At 41.0% G+C, this 18,269-nt stretch overlaps 1 protein-coding gene across 5 annotated transcripts; it reads left to right on the top strand.

The window, feature by feature from the left end:
- The first annotated feature begins 406 nt into the window (after positions 1-406).
- RNF214 (ring finger protein 214) lies at positions 407-18,259 on the top strand. 5 transcript variants are annotated; one of them, XM_072610987.1, is made up of 16 exons: positions 407-515; positions 2,298-2,436; positions 3,244-3,805; positions 4,514-4,573; positions 7,064-7,204; positions 7,430-7,569; positions 13,261-13,329; positions 14,258-14,354; positions 14,463-14,551; positions 14,964-15,054; positions 15,709-15,807; positions 15,973-16,349; positions 16,474-16,606; positions 16,802-16,909; positions 17,206-17,301; positions 18,004-18,259. In XM_072610987.1, exons 2-16 carry the CDS (start codon positions 2,327-2,329, stop codon positions 18,067-18,069), a joined length of 2,238 nt encoding a protein of 745 aa, XP_072467088.1. In that variant the 5' UTR covers positions 407-515; positions 2,298-2,326; the 3' UTR covers positions 18,070-18,259. The 5 variants fall into 5 exon arrangements, with proteins under 5 accessions (XP_072467088.1, XP_072467085.1, XP_072467084.1 ...); XM_072610983.1 differs by lacking the exon at positions 407-515 and adding an exon at positions 995-1,176; XM_072610986.1 differs by lacking the exon at positions 407-515 and adding an exon at positions 1,397-1,613.
- Positions 18,260-18,269: the final 10 nt, after the last annotated feature.

Raw genomic sequence — 18,269 nt, 5'->3', positions numbered from 1 at the left:
GAGGTTGAGTTTCCCTCCTCCAGTGGTAGCGGGCATGGACGAAGTTCTACTGTTTCTTCGGGGACACATAAGAGTCTGTCCTTTATTAGAATCGCTATTGCTTTTTAAAAGAAGAATCATCTCATTATTAAATGAGGGAATATTTGTTAAAAAAAAGCGCTTAGCGCCGTGGCTGGCCATAGGGGGCGCCATATAAGTGATTATTTCCCCCTCTTCTCCCCCTTTCCCCGCCCTCTTGGTGCCCCCTGTGAAATGGGTTATCTCAGTTCCAAGCCTCCGCAGGGTTCAGGTGCTGCCGGCTGTGGCCGGCAGGGGGCGCCGTCGGGGGAGGCGCGGCGTTCTCTCCCAGCCGGCGCGGCTCTCTTCTCCCTTCTCCTCCCAGGGTCTCGCCCCCTCCGCTCCCCGCCGCCGGAAGTGGGAGGTGCCGCGCGCGGCCCGGCTCCCGACCCCTCCCCCTCCCCCTTCCTCGGGACCCCCTCCCCCCCTCCCCCCGGCCGCGCGCTCCGCCCGCTCAGGTGCGTCCCTGGCCCCCAGCCCCGGACCCCAGACCTTCTCCCCTTTCCCCCCGCCAACTCCGCCCCGTCCCCGTGGCCGCGCGGCCGGCTCTGGGAGAGAGCGCGCGGTGGGAAGCGGGCGGGGGGAGGGGGCGTTCGGGCGGGGCGGGAGGGGTTGTGACGGGGCTGGAGGGGGCCCAACCCGGGGGGCTGGAAGGAGGCCGAGCCCGGGCGGCGGGGGCCTGGTCCGGGATGGACGCTGCGGGGGAGGGCCTGGCCCGGGACCTAGCGGGGCGCTCTGCACGTCGTGGGCCGTGGGCGGCGGGCAGCGGGGGTGGGGGGCCTGGAAGCGGAGGGGGGGGTGGTGGTGTGCGTTCAGTGTTCCATCCCCCTCCTTTGTCTCCTTCCCTCTGCACCCCACCTCCTGCAGCCTCTCCCCTTGGGGACACATTCCGAAGGGTGGGGAGGGGCGGGGCACGCAAACCTGCCCCCCCCCCCCCCCGCCCCGTCCTGGTCCCCCAGGTGCCTGCAGGTCACCTCCCTTCCCCCTCCCGCTCCCTCCCACCCTCCCACTTTGGCTTCTCTGGGTTCTGTGTCTTAGTGGATCAACTGAGGGGGTCACCCCAAACTCTGCTCTGTATATGGACGCTCTGTCTCTTTTCTAGCCATAATCTTAACCCCGGTGAGTTGTCCTTTCGCTTTTGTCCAGGAGCTGAAAGAAGTGCTCCCTTGGGAAACTGAGGCATAGAGCGCCCCAGAGCAAATCAGTGACTAGTGAGAGTAGAACATAGATCTCTAACCCTGAAGAGATATACTTATAACCCTTTCTCACCCGTAACGAGTTAAAACAAAACAAAAGCTCGTACTTGTCCCCAAATTATATCCCTTATTCTTTCTCTCAGAGGTAACTACGGATCTGAGGGATGAAGGAAAAGCTCAGTGCCTTTCTTGCCTGTGGTTCCCACACTCCTCTTTGGAAGTAGAGTTACCTGCTTTCTCATTTGAGTTATTTATTGAAAGTGCTTAGCACCAGTGCTCCACACATAGTAGGTGCTGTATTAATGTTTATTCCTTCATGCTACAGTAGCCTTTGATGTTGTGATAATTCAAGAGTCTTAAGTAAGTGTTTCTAATACCACTCTTCTGTGCTATTTGATATTGCAAAAAAAAAAAAATCCCCCAAAACAAAAAAACCTCCCTGAAATTAATGGAGAGATGGAATCATTTTTTATAAGATAAAGTAATCATACATATTTACACATCCATATAACACATGTAACTGTTACATCTTTTACATATGCATGGGTATGTGTATATAATGCATGCTTGCAAACTGTATGTAATGTGATGCGTATATATATGTAGACCAATGATTTGGTGTATATTATACAGTATAATGTTTGTGCTCATAAAGATTTACATATGTATAAGTATATAATTTCAATTTAGATTGAAAAATAATAAATTTTGATTATTATTAATAATTTTGAATACAGAGGATTGGGTCAGTAGACTACAGAGGAGGGGGTAGTTCTCAAGGACTATACTTTGAGAACCATTGTTTTAAATTAATAATGCCTTTTTACATGTGTTTGATAGAATTACTGTAAAGAGGCCTATATTTCTGATACGAATATGGCAACTACTAGGTTTTCACAGGAATTGATCCAATATCTAATAATCTGAAATTGAAGTATCTTTTAGAATTAATCATTCTTTCCCCCAGTTTCTCTGGGATATTTCTAACTTGTGAACATTTTGAATGGGAGAGATAAATTTGTTTCAATGCTTTGATACTTGCAGCCTGGGATTTGTTTCTGAATGCAGAGAGCATGATGGCTTCTGAACTAAGCAGTGATTCGGCCTCTGCTCTTGCTTCTCAAGAAGCTGCTTCTGCCTCCTGTGGTTCTAACACAGAGGAAGGTCTCCCTGATGGTCTCAGGTAATGTGTGGGTAATTGTTGGAAAGTTGCAAATGGGTATTTAAAAATGTTTACTGAATTATTGGGAAGCATTTGATACTCTTTCTTCTGATAACTACTCTTGGTCTTAATGGACATATTCATATACTTTGTGAGATGGTGCAACTGAATCTGAAATGAAAGAATTTTCTTCTTTTAGTTTCTTTTAATCTTACTCTTACCGCTAATCCATCTCCTCCAAGAAACCTCTAATTAGCCCCACTCGTTTAACTTTGCATTTTCCTAACCTGTAAAAAAAAAAATCATCCTATTTATTAGCTTACACCAGTTCATGTTATTGTTTTGTTAATATTCTCTTACTATTTCATGTATGGTATTAGTTTTGTCCTCTCAACTTAAGTTCCTTGTGAGTAGCAACTACATCTTCTCCTTGCAATAAAATCAGAATTATAGAGCTGGAGGACAGAAGAGGTTGTCTAGTTCCAACCTCTATCCAAGTCATTTATCATATCTACAACATCCCCATCAAGTGGTCATTCAGTCTCCACTTGAAGACCTCCTGTCATGTATCCCACCCATTCCATTTTTAGACAACTCTAAGTGTTAAGTGACTTGAAATCTGCCTCACTATAATCTCTATTTAGTGGTTCTAGTTCTGCCCTTTTGGGCCAACCATAATTACTCTTCCACAGTTCCTTTTCTTCTCATAGTGTTTATTACAGTAGCTTGGGGTAAATGGGATTGAACTTAAAATTAGGTTCTTTTTCAAGACTGTGATGAAAGAAAAGTATGGGGAGCTACAGTAATTTTAACTTGTATTTTCAACAGCCCAAGAGATACATCTGTGCAGGAAAACAAGAGCTTGTCTCTGTTGATAGGATCTAGCGACCAAGTGATAACCAAGGAGAATAGCAGAGATGTTAGTTTGGAACATGCAAAAATGAGTCCTGGTTCATCAGCAGGTGACGTGTTTCCAAGCACAGAGGACCATGCGACTTTAGGAGCCGACTTGGGATCCACAGCTCTTGATCTTCCTGGAAATGGTTCCATAGACATTGAGACTTTGTCCCTGGGTACTGACACTGGTCAGTCTGATTTGGAGGATTTGACCACTGTAGCAAGAGAAGAGGAACATACACACTCTGAGGATAGCTTGCAACCATCTTCTCTGCCTCATGAGGCAGAGTGCCCTGTGAATCATCAGAATACCTCCAGGGATTATTCAGAAGAGGAATTACAAACTTCTGTCCCTCTGGAAGGTAGCGAAGATACAGGCCTGGATTACCGACCTCCACCAAATGGGGAGAATGGGGTTTCAGGAGACAGAGCTGGTCAGGATGTGGATCAGGATGGCTCATCCTTGAAGCTCTCTCAGAACATTGCTGTGCAGGTCAAGTGTCAGGTTTCAAATGTCAAAACCAGAACTTGGGGATATTGTTGAGGGTGGGAGACAGTTTCTCATACCTGATGGAGAATGTACTGTACCATTCTTTGTGGGTTGTTGTTCTAAAGATGCCTAGCATTACTTCTATACAGCTCCATCCTATTGTTAAGTAAACAGTGGTTACACTGATGTATTTAGCAACTTTATGCCCTAGAATTAATTCTTCACACTGTTTAATGGACATGTATGGAGTTTTATGTCCCTCATAGTAAGCTTTGCTCATTTGGGATTCAGATTTGCTCATGTTTATCCTTGTGCTAAGGATCCTTATTTATCTGTACCTACATCTTAGGAAGTACAGTGTGCCTTGCCTGGTGGTGTTAGTTCTTCTAGGAACGAGAGTGCTTTATCAGAGGAGGAAGTAGAGTCTAGTAATGGAATACCTTTTAGTAAATCCAGTTATCATCTCCAGCTTTTAGACTCACCTTTCAGTCTATTGCTGGGTCTTTGCTGAGGCTGTTTTCAAGGATGATTGTTTATTACAGTATCCACCTTGTCTTCCTTGCTCCATAACTGACGGAGTAGCTAAGGGTTGGCTCCTTAGGGGTGTCAGGGGCACTCTGTGATGGAGGGAAGCATAACAGTCTTGGAGCAGTTTTACTACTTTAAAGTGTCTCCAAACGGCTCTGAATGTGATTACTTTTCCCTTTGCAGACTGACTTCAAGACTGCTGATTTGGAGGTGAATACAGATCAGGATATTGAAAAGAATTTGGTAGGTATTTGCATGGTGATTGTGAAGCTCGTTGATCAGGAGTTATGGAATCTTAGAGAGTTAGAAAGGTTCTTTAAGAGCTTCTAGTGTAGCCTTTCATTTAGATCAGGAATTCTTTCTATAATTATCTTTGACAGGTGGTCATCCAGTTTCTTTGCTTGAGTATTTCCATTGATTGGAAATTAACATCTTACATATCTGTCCCTTTTATTTTTGGACAGCTCAGATTTTTAAAAAGGTTTTTTCTTACATTTTGATGAGATTTTTCAGAATTTACCTTTCACCTAGTATCCTTCCTGAGGCAGCTAAGTAGCAGAAGGATAGTATGTTGGACTTGGAATCAGGAACAACTTAGTTCCAGTCCTCAAATACTTTTTAGCTGTGTGACTCTGGGCAAGTCACTTAATCTCTCAGTCAGTGCCAGTTTCCTTTCCTGTAAAATGAGGATGAAAATAGCACAAATCTCAAAGTGTTATTGTGCGGATTAGAGCATCTTGTCAGCCTCAAAGTTCTAAGTAAATGTTAGCTTTTATTAGTATTAAACAGAATGTCTAATTCCTTGACCACATGGTAGCCTTTGAAATATATGAAAAGAGCTATGAAGGAGTGATTTGATTGGCCTTCCCTGCTTACATTCTAGTATGCCATTGTCTTTAAATGTGATGCCCAGAATGAAATCTGGCGTTCTAGTTGTGGGTTATCAGTGTAGACTACAGTGGAAATACTATCTTGTTTGGGACATTATTCCTCTGGTAATGTAGGTTAAGTACATTAGCCATGTGCCAACCATGTGACCTAGTTTGTATTGAGTGTGTAGTCATCTAAGTTGCTGTTGTCTCCATCCTGTGCTTTTGTAATTGATTTTTTGAAACTAGGCAGAAGACTGCATTCGTTTGTACTATATTTCATCAGTGATCACCTTGCTATGAGCTTGGCAAAAACCCCAACCCCAAAATATATGTTCATTTGAGTGTATCTTTGTTGTAATGAAAGAAGGCTATTAATGCAGACATTTTGGGGCCAGAGAGAGAACCTCCAGGACAAGATGTGTGAACTAAGTGGAGATTAGGCACAGGAACTAAAAGCAAGTAGTTTGAGATGAGAAAGTGGGATGATTTTTGCAAGTTAAAGTTGCCATGAGGGCTGAGAAAACAAGGACATGAGCTAACTAGAAAAGATAGTAGAAAGGTTTGAAAATGGGAAAATGTCCCGTTAGAGAATTTGTCCAGCTAGATGAAATAAAAACTTGGAGAAGAGAAACTTTTATTGTAAAGCAGTGCTTAGTGACATGTTGAGAAAGGATAGATTCAACCTGCAACTGAGATAGACCTGGTTCTTGACAAGAAAGGATGTCAAGGTGTAGGGTATAGGATTAAACTGTCCAGTCTAGCAGTTAAACATGTTCTTATCACAAGGTGATGGCAAGTCAAGGCAGATTAGTTTTGAGGTTGTGTCCATACATCAAAAGGTAGTTGTGCAGAAAATGATTCCTCGGTTATGCTATAAATGTAAATTATTGTTATTGTCTGTAGCTTACTTGTCTGTGATAATGTTGGTGTGAAATAACTTCTTTCACCCTAACTGACTTTGTTGTGCTGAACTTGCCCTAGAGAGAGGTGAGCTAGAGGGAAGTAAAAAGGAAAGCCTGAAGAAGAGAAACTCTTGATCCCTTGGGTGGTGGTAGTAAAGTAATCAGAGGTAGAATTCCTACATTTGTTTTGAAGACATCCTGGTTCCATTCCATCCCTCAGCCTGAGGTAATTAGCTTGGCCTAATGTTACATTTTCTTGAAGAGGCTGTTGTTTTTGCTTTGGTAATGAGGTATTTTCACCCATAGAGGTTTTAAACATGCCTTATGTTCCTTTCCTTTCATAACAAACAAGCCTAGTTTGAGTGTGTATTGTTAATGCAATTTGAGTCTAGATTTTACATTGTGACTCTATACCAAGTGCTTTCAGAGACCATTAACTTGAGCCTCTTTAGTAAAGCTGCAGAACCCCCTTGAAAGGTGAGTAATACTGTCCTTGATTTGCTGATAAAGGTAGAATAGTTGAGGTGAGACCTGAAGGCACTGGCAGAACTGAGCCATGGTCTCTTGGATGCCTAACCATTCATTGAGTAAATTTTTTTTTTTGTGAAAAGTTTTCTAGACAATCCAACAGAATGGAGTATGACAGAAAGAAATCATTCCCAGGCACTTTGTTTCTCCCCAGTGGTTCTCAGAAGGACTCATCAGTCTTCCTTCTCAGGGGATATCTGCTTAGAATGTAAGCTCCCTGAGAGCAGGAACTTTTTTTTTTGTCTTTATGCCATCAGCTCTTAGTGTATTTGCTCAGTACCTAGTGGACATTTAATACATGCTTGTTGAATTGAGATTATTTGTTCTTTGGTGTTGCACATTTTGTCCTTTCTTTTGGAAAATCAGCTTTCTGCGTTTGGTGAATAAATAATATAAAATCCCACCACCTTTCCTCCTATGGTCACTGCCAGGATAAAATGATGACAGAAAGGACACTGCTGAAGGAGCGATACCAGGAAGTATTGGACAAGCAGAGGCAGGTGGAGAATCAACTTCAGGTGCAGCTAAAGCAGTTACAGCAGCGGAGAGAAGAAGAGATGAAGAGTCATCAGGTATTCCAGCATGTAGGCTTGTTTTAGCCTCTGATCAGACTTTGCTTTTGTTTTTCTCTCAGTGGAAATGAGGAGAGGTATAAATACCTTAGCAAAACTTAAAACCTTTTTGGAGTGTTCTTTCTGGCTGCTCTCTTCTCTCATGTATTTGTGTTGAATGGAGATAACCTTTGAGCCAAACGTCAAAAAGTTACCTCCTGTATTGTATGATTGTTAAAACCTTAGGAGATATTAAAGGCCATTCAGGATGTGACCATCAAGCGACAGGAAACAAAGAAGAAGATAGAGAAAGAAAAGAAGGAGTTTCTTCAGAAGGAGCAGGACCTGAAAGCTGAAATTGAGAAGCTCTGTGAGAAGAACAGAAGGTAATTCATTCTGTTAGGAATAAAGGAAAATCCTATGGGATCTGCAGACCCATTGACCTTCTCAATATTATAAATACACCAAAGAACTGGTGCCACTTATGATCTTACTGGTTTCTAAGTCAATAACAGAGATATGTTACACCAATAAGTTAAGAAGAGGAGTAACTAAGGATATTTAAACAGAGGCTAAATAACCGCTTGTCAGGGTTGTTGTAGAATGGATTCATACCTTTGGCCTAGGGTCAGATTGAACGAGTTTCGAGATCTGTTCCAATCCCAAGATTCAATGATTTTATGAGGTTGTGTATTTTCTGAGTATTAAATATCGTATGAGAGATACATTTGGCATAAGTTCTTTCAGTTAGTGCTGTCTTTATGGTGGCTGATTTTTGCAGTTTCTATATATAATTAAAATTTTTGCTGCTTATTACAGTGTTGGAGGTTTCACTTGGTTTTTCAGTGGAATTTTCCCTAAGTACTACTATAATGTTCCCCTGTTCTGTTGTTTGGAGTTCTTTTTCTCAAATGAAAAAAATAAAGTCTTCTTTCTGCATATTAACTCATCCTATTAGGAGTATAGTTTGTGTGTAGGGATTGTCCTTATTTGTGTGAACTATGGACATGAGACTCTAGGTTGCTGTTTCCAAATGTAGCAATTTCTTTGATTTTTAAGAAATGCTATGGTACCTAACATGCCTTATTTGTTATTGATTCTTGGCTTTTACTCATACTGTTCCTTTTGTTTGGAACTTTCTCTCCCTCCTCTTCTAATCCTGTGCAGATCTTAATGTCCTGACAAGACCCATCCTCAGGGACCAACTTTCTGTGAAGCTTTCCCCACTTATATTAGTCCACCATGGCTTTACTCTCTGTTCTTGTCCCTCCTTCATTTTATTTACTAATTAACCTTTGATGTATTTATATTTTGTCTCTTCATGGAGACTGTAAGTCTTTTCAGGTTAGAGACCACATCCTATGTTTTTTGTACCCCACACTACCTTGTTAGAGAGCTGTTTTCCTAGTATGCAGTCAGATGTTTATTGAATGACTAAAGAGGTACATCCAAATACTTTCTGGGGGGCCTTAAACAAACACCTTAATTTCTTGGTACTCATTCCTCCTAAATAAGAATTATGACATTTTCTATTTCCTACCTCAAATGAATATTTTGAGGATGAATAATATTAAAAAGAAACCTGTAAAGTTCTTTGAACTGTTTGGAGTAAGGAACCAAGTAAATACATCTGTAATGGATATACATTCACCCTCCCATACAGGAGAAATACTGAATTTTGTCATTTCCCTTGGAAAACCTTTCTAGTTGGTGGGGAGAGTATCTTGTGGCCGCCTACTTTGGGGGCAGTTTCTGGTTTGTGTTGCTCCCTAGGTTGGATCCTTCAAGGTTATTGGCTAGCATCAGAAAGGTGAGGCCACAACCACATTGTCCTTGGGATAGGGTTATGTTCCAAGCTTCTTGACTTTGACAGTGAAACCCTGAGAAAGATAATGAATAGTGTTTTCTCTGTGGGAGATGCTGAACCTGTATTTTGAATGACCCATCAACTGATCCATGTTCCTGTCTGTAACTTAGGATAAGTAGCAGAAATACTGCAATGCCAATCAAAATTCATTTTGTTTTCATGCTGCATTCTTTGTTCTTGATCTGTATTAGAGTGATAATAGCTTGTTTATAAATCACTTTACATAATTTTCTTATTTGGTTCTAACCACAGACTTGTGAGGTAGGTAATACAATTATTATTGTCCTCATTTCCTCATCCTAAATGAAGAAACTGCAGCTCAGGTTAACAGTGACTTGCCCACACAGCTAGGAAGTAGTAGATCAGTGATCTAAAATCACATTTTCTGACACCAAATTCAGTGCTTAGGTAGGGATGCTTTTGTATTTTATAGACAGAAGTACTACTATACCAGATGATCTGGGGTGTAATTTTGTATAAATGATTTTGGAAGTCAGTTTCTCCTGAATAGAAAATGAATGATAGTTAAGGTCTCCCTGGAAACTCACCTGCTTTTCTTCTTTTTAGCTGGTATATTTTCATGTTAGCATATGGAAATTAAAGGCTTATCAAGAAATTAAGGCTTATTAGATATAAAACCATGGGAAATGCAAGAAAATATAAGATTGAGGTCCTTCCCTTCATGGAATTAATTGGTTTATTGGGGAGCAATCCATATGCAAAGAAGTTAACTAACAATACAAAGGATCATATAATTTTTGCTGATGAGTTGTATGGATAATACTGCCAAAGGAATTCAGAAGAAGGAAAAACTTCTTTAGGTTAATGAAATCAAAGAATAATGTGTGGAAGAGGTAGGACCTGAGCTATACCTGGGAAGAAAGATGGGTGGTATTTAGGTAAGGGGAGAGGAAAAAGAAATTTCTGGTCAGAGGAATGGTTTGGGTAAAAACATGGGCTCAGTATATTTGAGGTACAGTAAATGATGACTGACCTAGCCGGAATAGAGGGTTCATGTTAGGAGGTAGTAGAGTATAAGATTTGGAGGATAGATTGGGACCAGGTTGTGGAAGACCTTAGTCTGTGTGTTTTATCTTTTTAGTAATGAAGAGCCATTGGCAGTTGTTGAGCAATGAAAGTGGTGTTTTAGGAATATTAATCTGGCAGTTGTGTGTAGGATAAATTGGATAAATGTAACTAAGTGAGGTGATAACAGTCTGAACTAGAGTTGTAACAATAGGAATGGGAAGTAGGGGAGAGACTTTGTGAAGAAATAATCAATAGAATTTGATGACTGATTGGATATAGGAAGCAAGGAAAAGAACAGAGCTGAAGATGAGAGAGTCTTAAGATTCTGAGTGTGAGTGATGGAGAATATTGCTACCATTGTTGGAAATTGAGAAGTCAGGAGGGTAATCAGTTTAATGGGATAATGTGGTTTGAGTTTTGACATGTTAAGTTTGACAGTGTAACATCCAAGTGTACAGTACAGTGAAAACAGACCTGGACTTTTAGAAGACCTGGCTTCAAATTCCAGTTCTTGCTACATCCTGTAACCATTCTGTGCTTGTTTCCTTATTTGCAAAATGTGAGGGTTGAGCTAGATGATCTCTGTGGTCCCTTTCATCTGTTGGTGGTGGGAAGAGGAGGGAGAGATGCCCTTTGGGGAATGCTTTTATAAATTATGGGGTAGAAGAGAGAAAAACAACAGTGAGCAGAGAGGAGAAGGAGGGGAGAGCACTGTCATACAGGCCAAGAAAGGTAAGCGTCAAGAAGACGATGGTTAAGAGTGGCAAATGCTTGCTGAGAAGTTGAGGACAGTATAGACAGAGGAAGAAGGCTGTGGGTGACATCAAAAGTACAATTTTGGTGGAATGGTGAAATGGAATCCCTATTACATAGAGGTTAAGGAGTGAATGGGTAATAAATAAATGGAGGCAGTAGGTGTGGACCATTCATTTGGAAAATTTGACAGAAGGAAGATGAGAAATAGATAGCTCCCTTAGGAAGACATCAGGGTTATATGAAGTGTTGTTTTTTTTTCTAAGATAGAAGAGACCTATGTATATTGAAGGCAGAGAAGTCTAAAATAAAGTATTGGTAATTAAGGTAGATTGAGAAAGCAGATGTGGGTTCCTAGTCCTGGTCCCTGACTTGCTGTTGAGTATAACACAAATCATGTTAACATCTGTTTCCCATTCTGTTAAATGAAAATATTACTTGCCCTAATAAAAATGTGGTAAGGATATATGTAAAATTCCTTTAAAGATAGATTCATAATTTAGTATTGAGTGACAACAAAATAAATTAAACTTCCTTGGTAATAATTATTTACATTTAATTTAACTCATAAAGTAACATACACTTTGAGTCACTCTAAGTCCCCATAAGGATTCTTTGTTCATATTTATATTCATTTTATATGGTCATATTAGTGTATACTCTTTTTCTGGTTTTGCTTTTTTTCAGTTTACATTATTTAAAAACAGTCTTTCTTGATTTCTTTGTATTTCTTATACTTGTAATTGCATTATAGTATCCCTTTACATGAATGTTGCACAGTTTATTTAACTGTCCCTCTATTGATAGGCATTTAGGTTGTATCTAGTTTTTTGCAATTGTAAGTAATATTGCTATGAAAATACCTGAATATTGAGTTTTTCATTTTGACTTTAATAATACTTCCATTGTATATTTCAAATTATGGAATTATTGGGTCACAAAGTATGATTATTTTTGTATCTTGTAAAGTTTCTTTATGAAAGATGTTCCAGGGATTAAAAAAAAAATTGTAGCACTGTTATTAGAATATCCAGCAAGCACGCCAGACTTAGATAGGCCCCAAACATTTGAACCATTATTAATCCTAATGGTTCAAAGGAACTGCTTCCTTTACTTATATTGGCAGATTTTTCCCATTGGTATGAAGCAGAAAGGATTTTTCTAATTATAGTAGTGTGAGGACATTGTATTCCCTGAGCCTAAACATAGTAGGAAGGGAAGAGGGAGAGTACAAGCATTTTTTAAGCACCTACTATGAGCCAGGCACTCTTCTGTGTACTTTACAAACCTCTCATTTGATCCTCTCAGCAACTATGGGAGGTACATGCTATTCTCATCCTCATTTTACATTTGAGGAAATTGAAGCAGACAGTAGTGGCATGCCGGGAGTCACATAGCTAGTAAATGTCTGAGGCTGGATTTCAACTTAGGTTTTCCTGACTCCAGGCCCAATGCTCTAACCACTGTACCATCTAGTTGCCTCTGACACAGAGTAAGTGTTTAATAAATTCATTAAACACATTTAATAAATATTTGATGATGACTGAAGGAGTAACATGATACTTAGATTGATAGGTTTTTGCTAGATGAGAGGCAACAAGACTTAGTGAAAAGAGTATTTGATATGGAGTCAGAAGACCTGGGTTCAGATTTTGGCTCTGCTACTTAATACCTGTGTGACCCTGAACAAATTACTTATATACTTGTTGGGTTTCAGTTTACTTATTTGTAAAATGAAAGGGTTGGACTTGATGATCTCTCTAACCTTCCCTTTCTTTCAGTAAACATTTGTTAAATGCCTGTTGTGTGCTAGACATTGTGCTTAAGTATACAGAGACAATGCAAAAACCTCTGGAGATGTTTGGGATGCTTTTGAGAACATCTTAAAAAGCAACTATATCATATTGTACTAGATAACCTCTAAATTCCCTTCCAATGCTTAAATTTACTTGCCAGTCTATTCTCCAAAATATGGTGCCATTGTCAGAAAAAATAATGGATTAGAGTGACTGCTGTTTCAGCCCATCCTTAAATTTTATGTAAAAGAGGATTCTAATGGCATCTACTGGTTTTCCCCTAGTATTTGAGTAGTAGAGAGTCTAGCAGGGGAAGGAAATAGACCTGTTATACTGTAGATTTTCAATTGAGAAAGATCACATTGTTCTAAAGAGTAAATCTCCATGGGAGGACTGCTTATGGAGTGGCAAAGGACAAAGGGGACAGCCAGCTCTCTAGCTAGCCAAGTCAGTCCAAGTCAACCTCTGCTGTCAGCAGAATGACATAACTTCCCAGGCAAATCTTTGAGTAGTCCCTGAAAAAGACAGAATGGGAAATGAGGGATTTGGGCACAAGCAGGAATGTGTGAAAGAGGAAAAGGCTGCAGAAACTTCAGATAGTGAATTGGTCTCTCTCTCTCTCACACATGCAGGTTACTGGAAAATCAGGAGGAGAAGGAGAATAAAATTGTTTCTCTAATCGCAGAACAGGCTGAGGAAAAGTAGGACTATTTCTCTTAAGATCATTTTTATCCCTTTCCCCATCTTTACCTTTAAAAAACAAAAATCACTTAATGTAATTTAAATGTTCACCTCACTTTCTTCTGCCTTGGTCTGAATAATCTTGCTATTCCCAGCCATTATCCAGCTTTGAGTCAAATATGATACAGGAAGATGCCCTTTCTGAACCCATTCTTCATTTGTGCCTTCAGTCCCATATATGAAAGTGCCACCATCTGTGCAACAACAGGAAGGGAAATAATGGGAATGGAAGATGGATAAAGATAGTGGTGCATAGCCATCTTCATAATAACTAGGAAAGTGGGGTGGGGAAAATGAAATATTCATTATCTGGTAGCAGGTAAGCAATTGTTGCCTGACGGGTAAGTGTTAGTGTACATACCTCCTTTAGTTTTCAGTTCTTTACCATCACAAAAAGAGCTTCCTTTAATATTTTTGTACTCGTAGGACCTTTTCCTCTTTGATTGCCTAGGGATATAGGGCTAATAGTGGCATTGTGTGCTTCTGCACATAATCCTACATGTCAGTTTCCATAGGTGAAGCAAGTTGGGAACCATGAGAGACTCCCTAATAAATTTGACTCTTCCTCACTCTAGCCTATTAAAATTTGGGGCACTATTGGACTTCTTTTGATGGCTCTGCCTCCTAAATACAGCTTAGCAAGTGGAGCCTGTAAGGCACTGTGTGTTTTGTTCTTCCTGGAATTTCATATGTAGGACCATGCCACAATCTCAGAAACTTTAAGCATCATCTCTCTAAAACAGTTCACTTGCTTTATAATAAGGCTCTATTATTCAGGCTCACCTTCTAACTTTATCATGGACCAGTTCTGGGTCTACTTTTTGCTTTGCTGCCCCCATCAAACCTGTACCCCATCAATCTTGTTCTTTTTTTCTTCATGTCCTTCAGGGAGCTATGGGAGATGGAGCTGGACAAGCTCAAGAATCAGGATGGTGAGATCAACCGGAACATTATGGAGGAAACTGAACGAGCCTGGAAAGCCGAGGTAGGGAGGGGCTGATATCTTTGGGAATTGGGATTGATGTGGAAGTTTATAAGTGTCTGATGGTCCTATGTTGATGCAAGTTAATAAGTCTTTTCATGGTTTCTTTAGATCTTATCACTAGAAAGCCGGAAAGAGCTGTTGGTATTAAAGCTGGAAGAAGCAGAAAAAGAGGCAGAGCTGCACCTGACCTATATTAAGTGAGTCACTTCCCTGGGGCCTTGAACTCACAGGCCTAAAGTTCAACTTTAGACCTTTCCTTCACTGGCTCTATGAAACCCCAACTGCTGTGTCCAGTTCTATACTGTCAGACTTTTAATACTGTAATTTGTTGTGCATTGAGCTTCACAAATAGGTAGGCTTAAGTTTCTGGGGATTTACTTCTATTATTTAGTCATCTACTGCCCAGGCATTTGGAGGACCCATGTAGAATAGTCTGAGGCAGAAAATCTCTCTTCCTTTGTTGGGAAGCTCTTACTTTGAATGTAGAACTAGAAAACATTTGATTTATAGTGGGACAAGGAACTTGGAACTCAGATGTTTGTTGTTGTCTTAAAGAGCAATGTGAGAGCTTCTTTCTCTAACTGCAAATTCCTCTTGCTTTTTGGAAAGGTCAACACCTCCAACATTGGAAACAATCCGTTCCAAGCAGGAGTGGGAAACAAGATTGAATGGAGTTCGGATGATGAAGGAGAATGTCCGGGTGAGCCTTACAAAAAGCTGCAGACCCAAGCAGAGAAGAGTTTCTGTAGTGTTTCTGGCAATTTATGGCCAGTTTCATTGATGTACACACATATATGTAAGAGTGGTGTTGAAGTCTCACAGAATTAATATTTTCTGAGATTTGAAAGAGACCTGGATACCTATCTAGTCCAAAAAGCCACCTGGTACAGTAATTTTTTCTGTATCATTCTTGACAGATGGTCCTTTATCCTTTGTTATCATAGGAATAATAATTATTATTATCATTTAAAAACACTTTAAAATTTGCAGTGCTCTTATTATAGTATCTTATTTTATGCTCACGATAGCTCTGGGAGTTAAGGGATATTATTATCTCCATTTTACAGATGAGGAAACTGAGGCAGACAAAGGTTAAATGACTTCGCCAGGGTCACAGAGTTAGTAAGTCTGAACCAAGGTCTTCCTGACACCAGGTCCAGCAATCTCTCCACTATGCCACCTAGCTGCTGTTTAGACACTTTCAGTGACAGGGAGTTCACTACTTTGAGAAACAACTTGTTTTATTTTTGTTTCAAGATGTTTCTGCCATGCTTCCATCACCTTTCTTATCCAAAATGAGGCTAACGTGCCTCTTTCAGTCCTCTGCTGGATAATTTCTTATTCTCTTTTCTAGGACCAATTTAATAACCATATTCAACTGGTGAGGAATGGGGCAAAGTTGAGTAGTCTTCCACAGATCCCTACCCCTACTCTGCCCCCACCCCCTTCAGAGGTGAGTAACTTGGTAATGGGGAAGCTCCTTCTCTGTGTGGTGGCTAAGCCTCTGTCTGACAGTTATATTTGTGAAACTATTGGGACATCTCTGTTCAATTTAATGGCAGTGATTTCTGCTGCAGTTTTCTAAATTTCCTTTTATTTTCTCTTTCCCACACTGCAGACAGACTTCATGCTTCAGGTGTTTTCACCTAATCCTTCCCTGGCTCCTCGGATGCCTTTCTCCATTGGGCAGGTTACCATGCCCATGGTCATGCCCAGTGCAGACCCTCGTGCCCTATCCTTCCCAATGCTGAACCCTGCTATCTCAAGGCCCAACCAGCCCTCCCCACCTCTGCCTGTCACCCATGGGAGAAACAGTCCTGGCTTGGCTTCTCTTGTTGGCCCCCATGGTCCACATGTGTCCCCTGCCAGCTCCCTCCCACCTCCACCAGGCTTGGGTGGTGTTAAAGCTCCCACTGAATCTCACCGACCCCAGCCAGTGGACAAACTAGAAAAGATCCTGGAGAAGCTACTGGCTCGGTTTCCACAATGCAACAAGTAAGTTTCTTAAAAAGAATTAATACCCTGAGAGATATGTTGGGGTACAGGTATAAGAGGAGGACCCATGGGAATCCCCACAGATAGGGGATATCTTCATCCCTGCAACCCTCTCCTTTGTTAGGGCACAGATGACCAACATCCTTCAGCAGATCAAGACAGCACGAACCACCATGGCGGGTCTGACAATGGAGGAGCTGATCCAGCTGGTCGCTGCACGATTAGCAGAGCAGGAGCGCTTGGCAGCAAGTGCTCAGGTGAGCCTGGCTCCTTGGGAATGAGCTCAGCCCCAGAAAGCGTGTACAAAGCATGTAAAAGGGAAGAGGTATTGTTCCTGGACATGCATAATCTGCTGTTTTATTTTGTAGTCTGAAAAATGTTGCTGGCTCCTTTTCCAAAAATGCTTAGTTTGCTAAAAATGTCCGTTTCTAATTTTTGTTTTTTGCCTACAGCCCCTTGGTCGAATCCGAACTCCCTTGTTTCCTGCTCCCTTGGCTCAGATAAACACTCCCATGTTTCTGCCCTCTGCTCAGGTGTCTTATCCTGGGAGGCCTTCACATGTAAGAATATATTTCCTTGAAAGTTTGGATATAGGCAGGTTTAATGGGTTTGGAGATGGAAAAAAATGTTGAGTTCTTGCATTGGCACCTGGGTTAGAAATGGAAAAATGGAAAGGAGATTCAGGTAGGATCTGTATGGAGTGTGTGGTATTAGAAAAAGTTTGGTTTTAGAGAAGAGAGGCCAACTGAACTATTTTGGTGAGTGGATATGGTTATGGGATCATAGGCACAGAGGAGAGGAGTGGTCCCAGAACATAGAATCACCGCTATAAAGCATGCCTCTGTTTGCCCTGTAGGCTCCATCTACCTGCAAGCTGTGTCTAATGTGCCAGAAGCTTGTTCAGCCCAGTGAGCTCCACCCAATGGCCTGTGCCCATGTGTTACACAAGGAGGTAGATGCTCTCTCCTTTTTATGCCTTTTTTACCTTCTTTTACTCCAGCTGGCTGGTATAACCATTAACTGTACAACAATGTGGGTCCTTGCCCTAAGCTTAGCCTAGATTTGTTTTGCTGAGGAATCTTAGATGGGAGGAATGGAATGAAAACCTGATCCCAGTCTTATAACTCCATTAATGAGATGGGTCAAAAGTTACTTAAAACAGATTTCCTCTGACAATCCACTTGTTGCTCATTCTCTCTACATCACTGGGCAGAGGCAGGAATACTTAGCCCCATCTGGCTTGTGGGAATATCAGGATAAAATCTATATAATTCCCACAAAGGGGGAGGTGATGGTCCTAGACTTTGGGGGAGAAGAGTTTTGGGAATGAAGAGAACCCATCTCTGCACATGAAGGGATCATGGTATGGAGCAAATCATATTGGGTATACGTCAATGGCATTCTCAGACTCTTGGAATTTAGTGTTCTTTCTGTAATGAAGACTTATTTATTTGCTCCAGAGTTGGTGTTTTTGGGCATATCCCAGGGACTCTACTTGCATTGTCAGAAATTTTATTCTAGTATCTGTCCCTTATTCTTTATTGCTAGTTATCTCAAGCCTCCATGGCACTGTGCCTGCCCCTCCTGTTCCCCCTCCCCTTGCTTCCAATAGCAAACAACTCTTAACCTTGAGGCTTCTCTTTCTCCTTTCCAGTGTATCAAATTCTGGGCCCAGACCAACACAAATGACACTTGTCCCTTTTGTCCAACTCTCAAGTGATGGACCTGGCTGGAAAGGAAGAAGAGGAGAGACAGATATGAACAGGAAGGAGAGGGTTCAAGATTGTAGAGCTCTATATTTATACAGCAGTGTGTACTCATGCCATGTACATTTTTATTATATAGGTAATGTGTGTATAGAAAGTCTGTATGCAAACATTCATAAATGAAAGTATGTATATTATGCAGAATTTTCTGTTC

Source organism: Notamacropus eugenii, chromosome 5 (genome assembly GCF_028372415.1).
Source record: "Notamacropus eugenii isolate mMacEug1 chromosome 5, mMacEug1.pri_v2, whole genome shotgun sequence".
NCBI classification, from domain to species: Eukaryota; Metazoa; Chordata; class Mammalia; order Diprotodontia; family Macropodidae; genus Notamacropus; species Notamacropus eugenii.
This window is presented reverse-complemented; position numbering and strand designations above follow the sequence as displayed.

Bases quoted from the DNA above. Each gene is read 5' to 3' on its own strand.
- RNF214 (XM_072610987.1), top strand. From the start codon at position 2,327: ATGATGGCTTCTGAACTAAGCAGTGATTCGGCCTCTGCTCTTGCTTCT. The intron at 3,806-4,513 runs GTCAAGTGTCAG...TTCCCTTTGCAG, and splicing joins CTCAGAACATTGCTGTGCAG to ACTGACTTCAAGACTGCTGA. The intron at 16,350-16,473 runs GTAAGTTTCTTA...CTCCTTTGTTAG, and splicing joins CGGTTTCCACAATGCAACAA to GGCACAGATGACCAACATCC.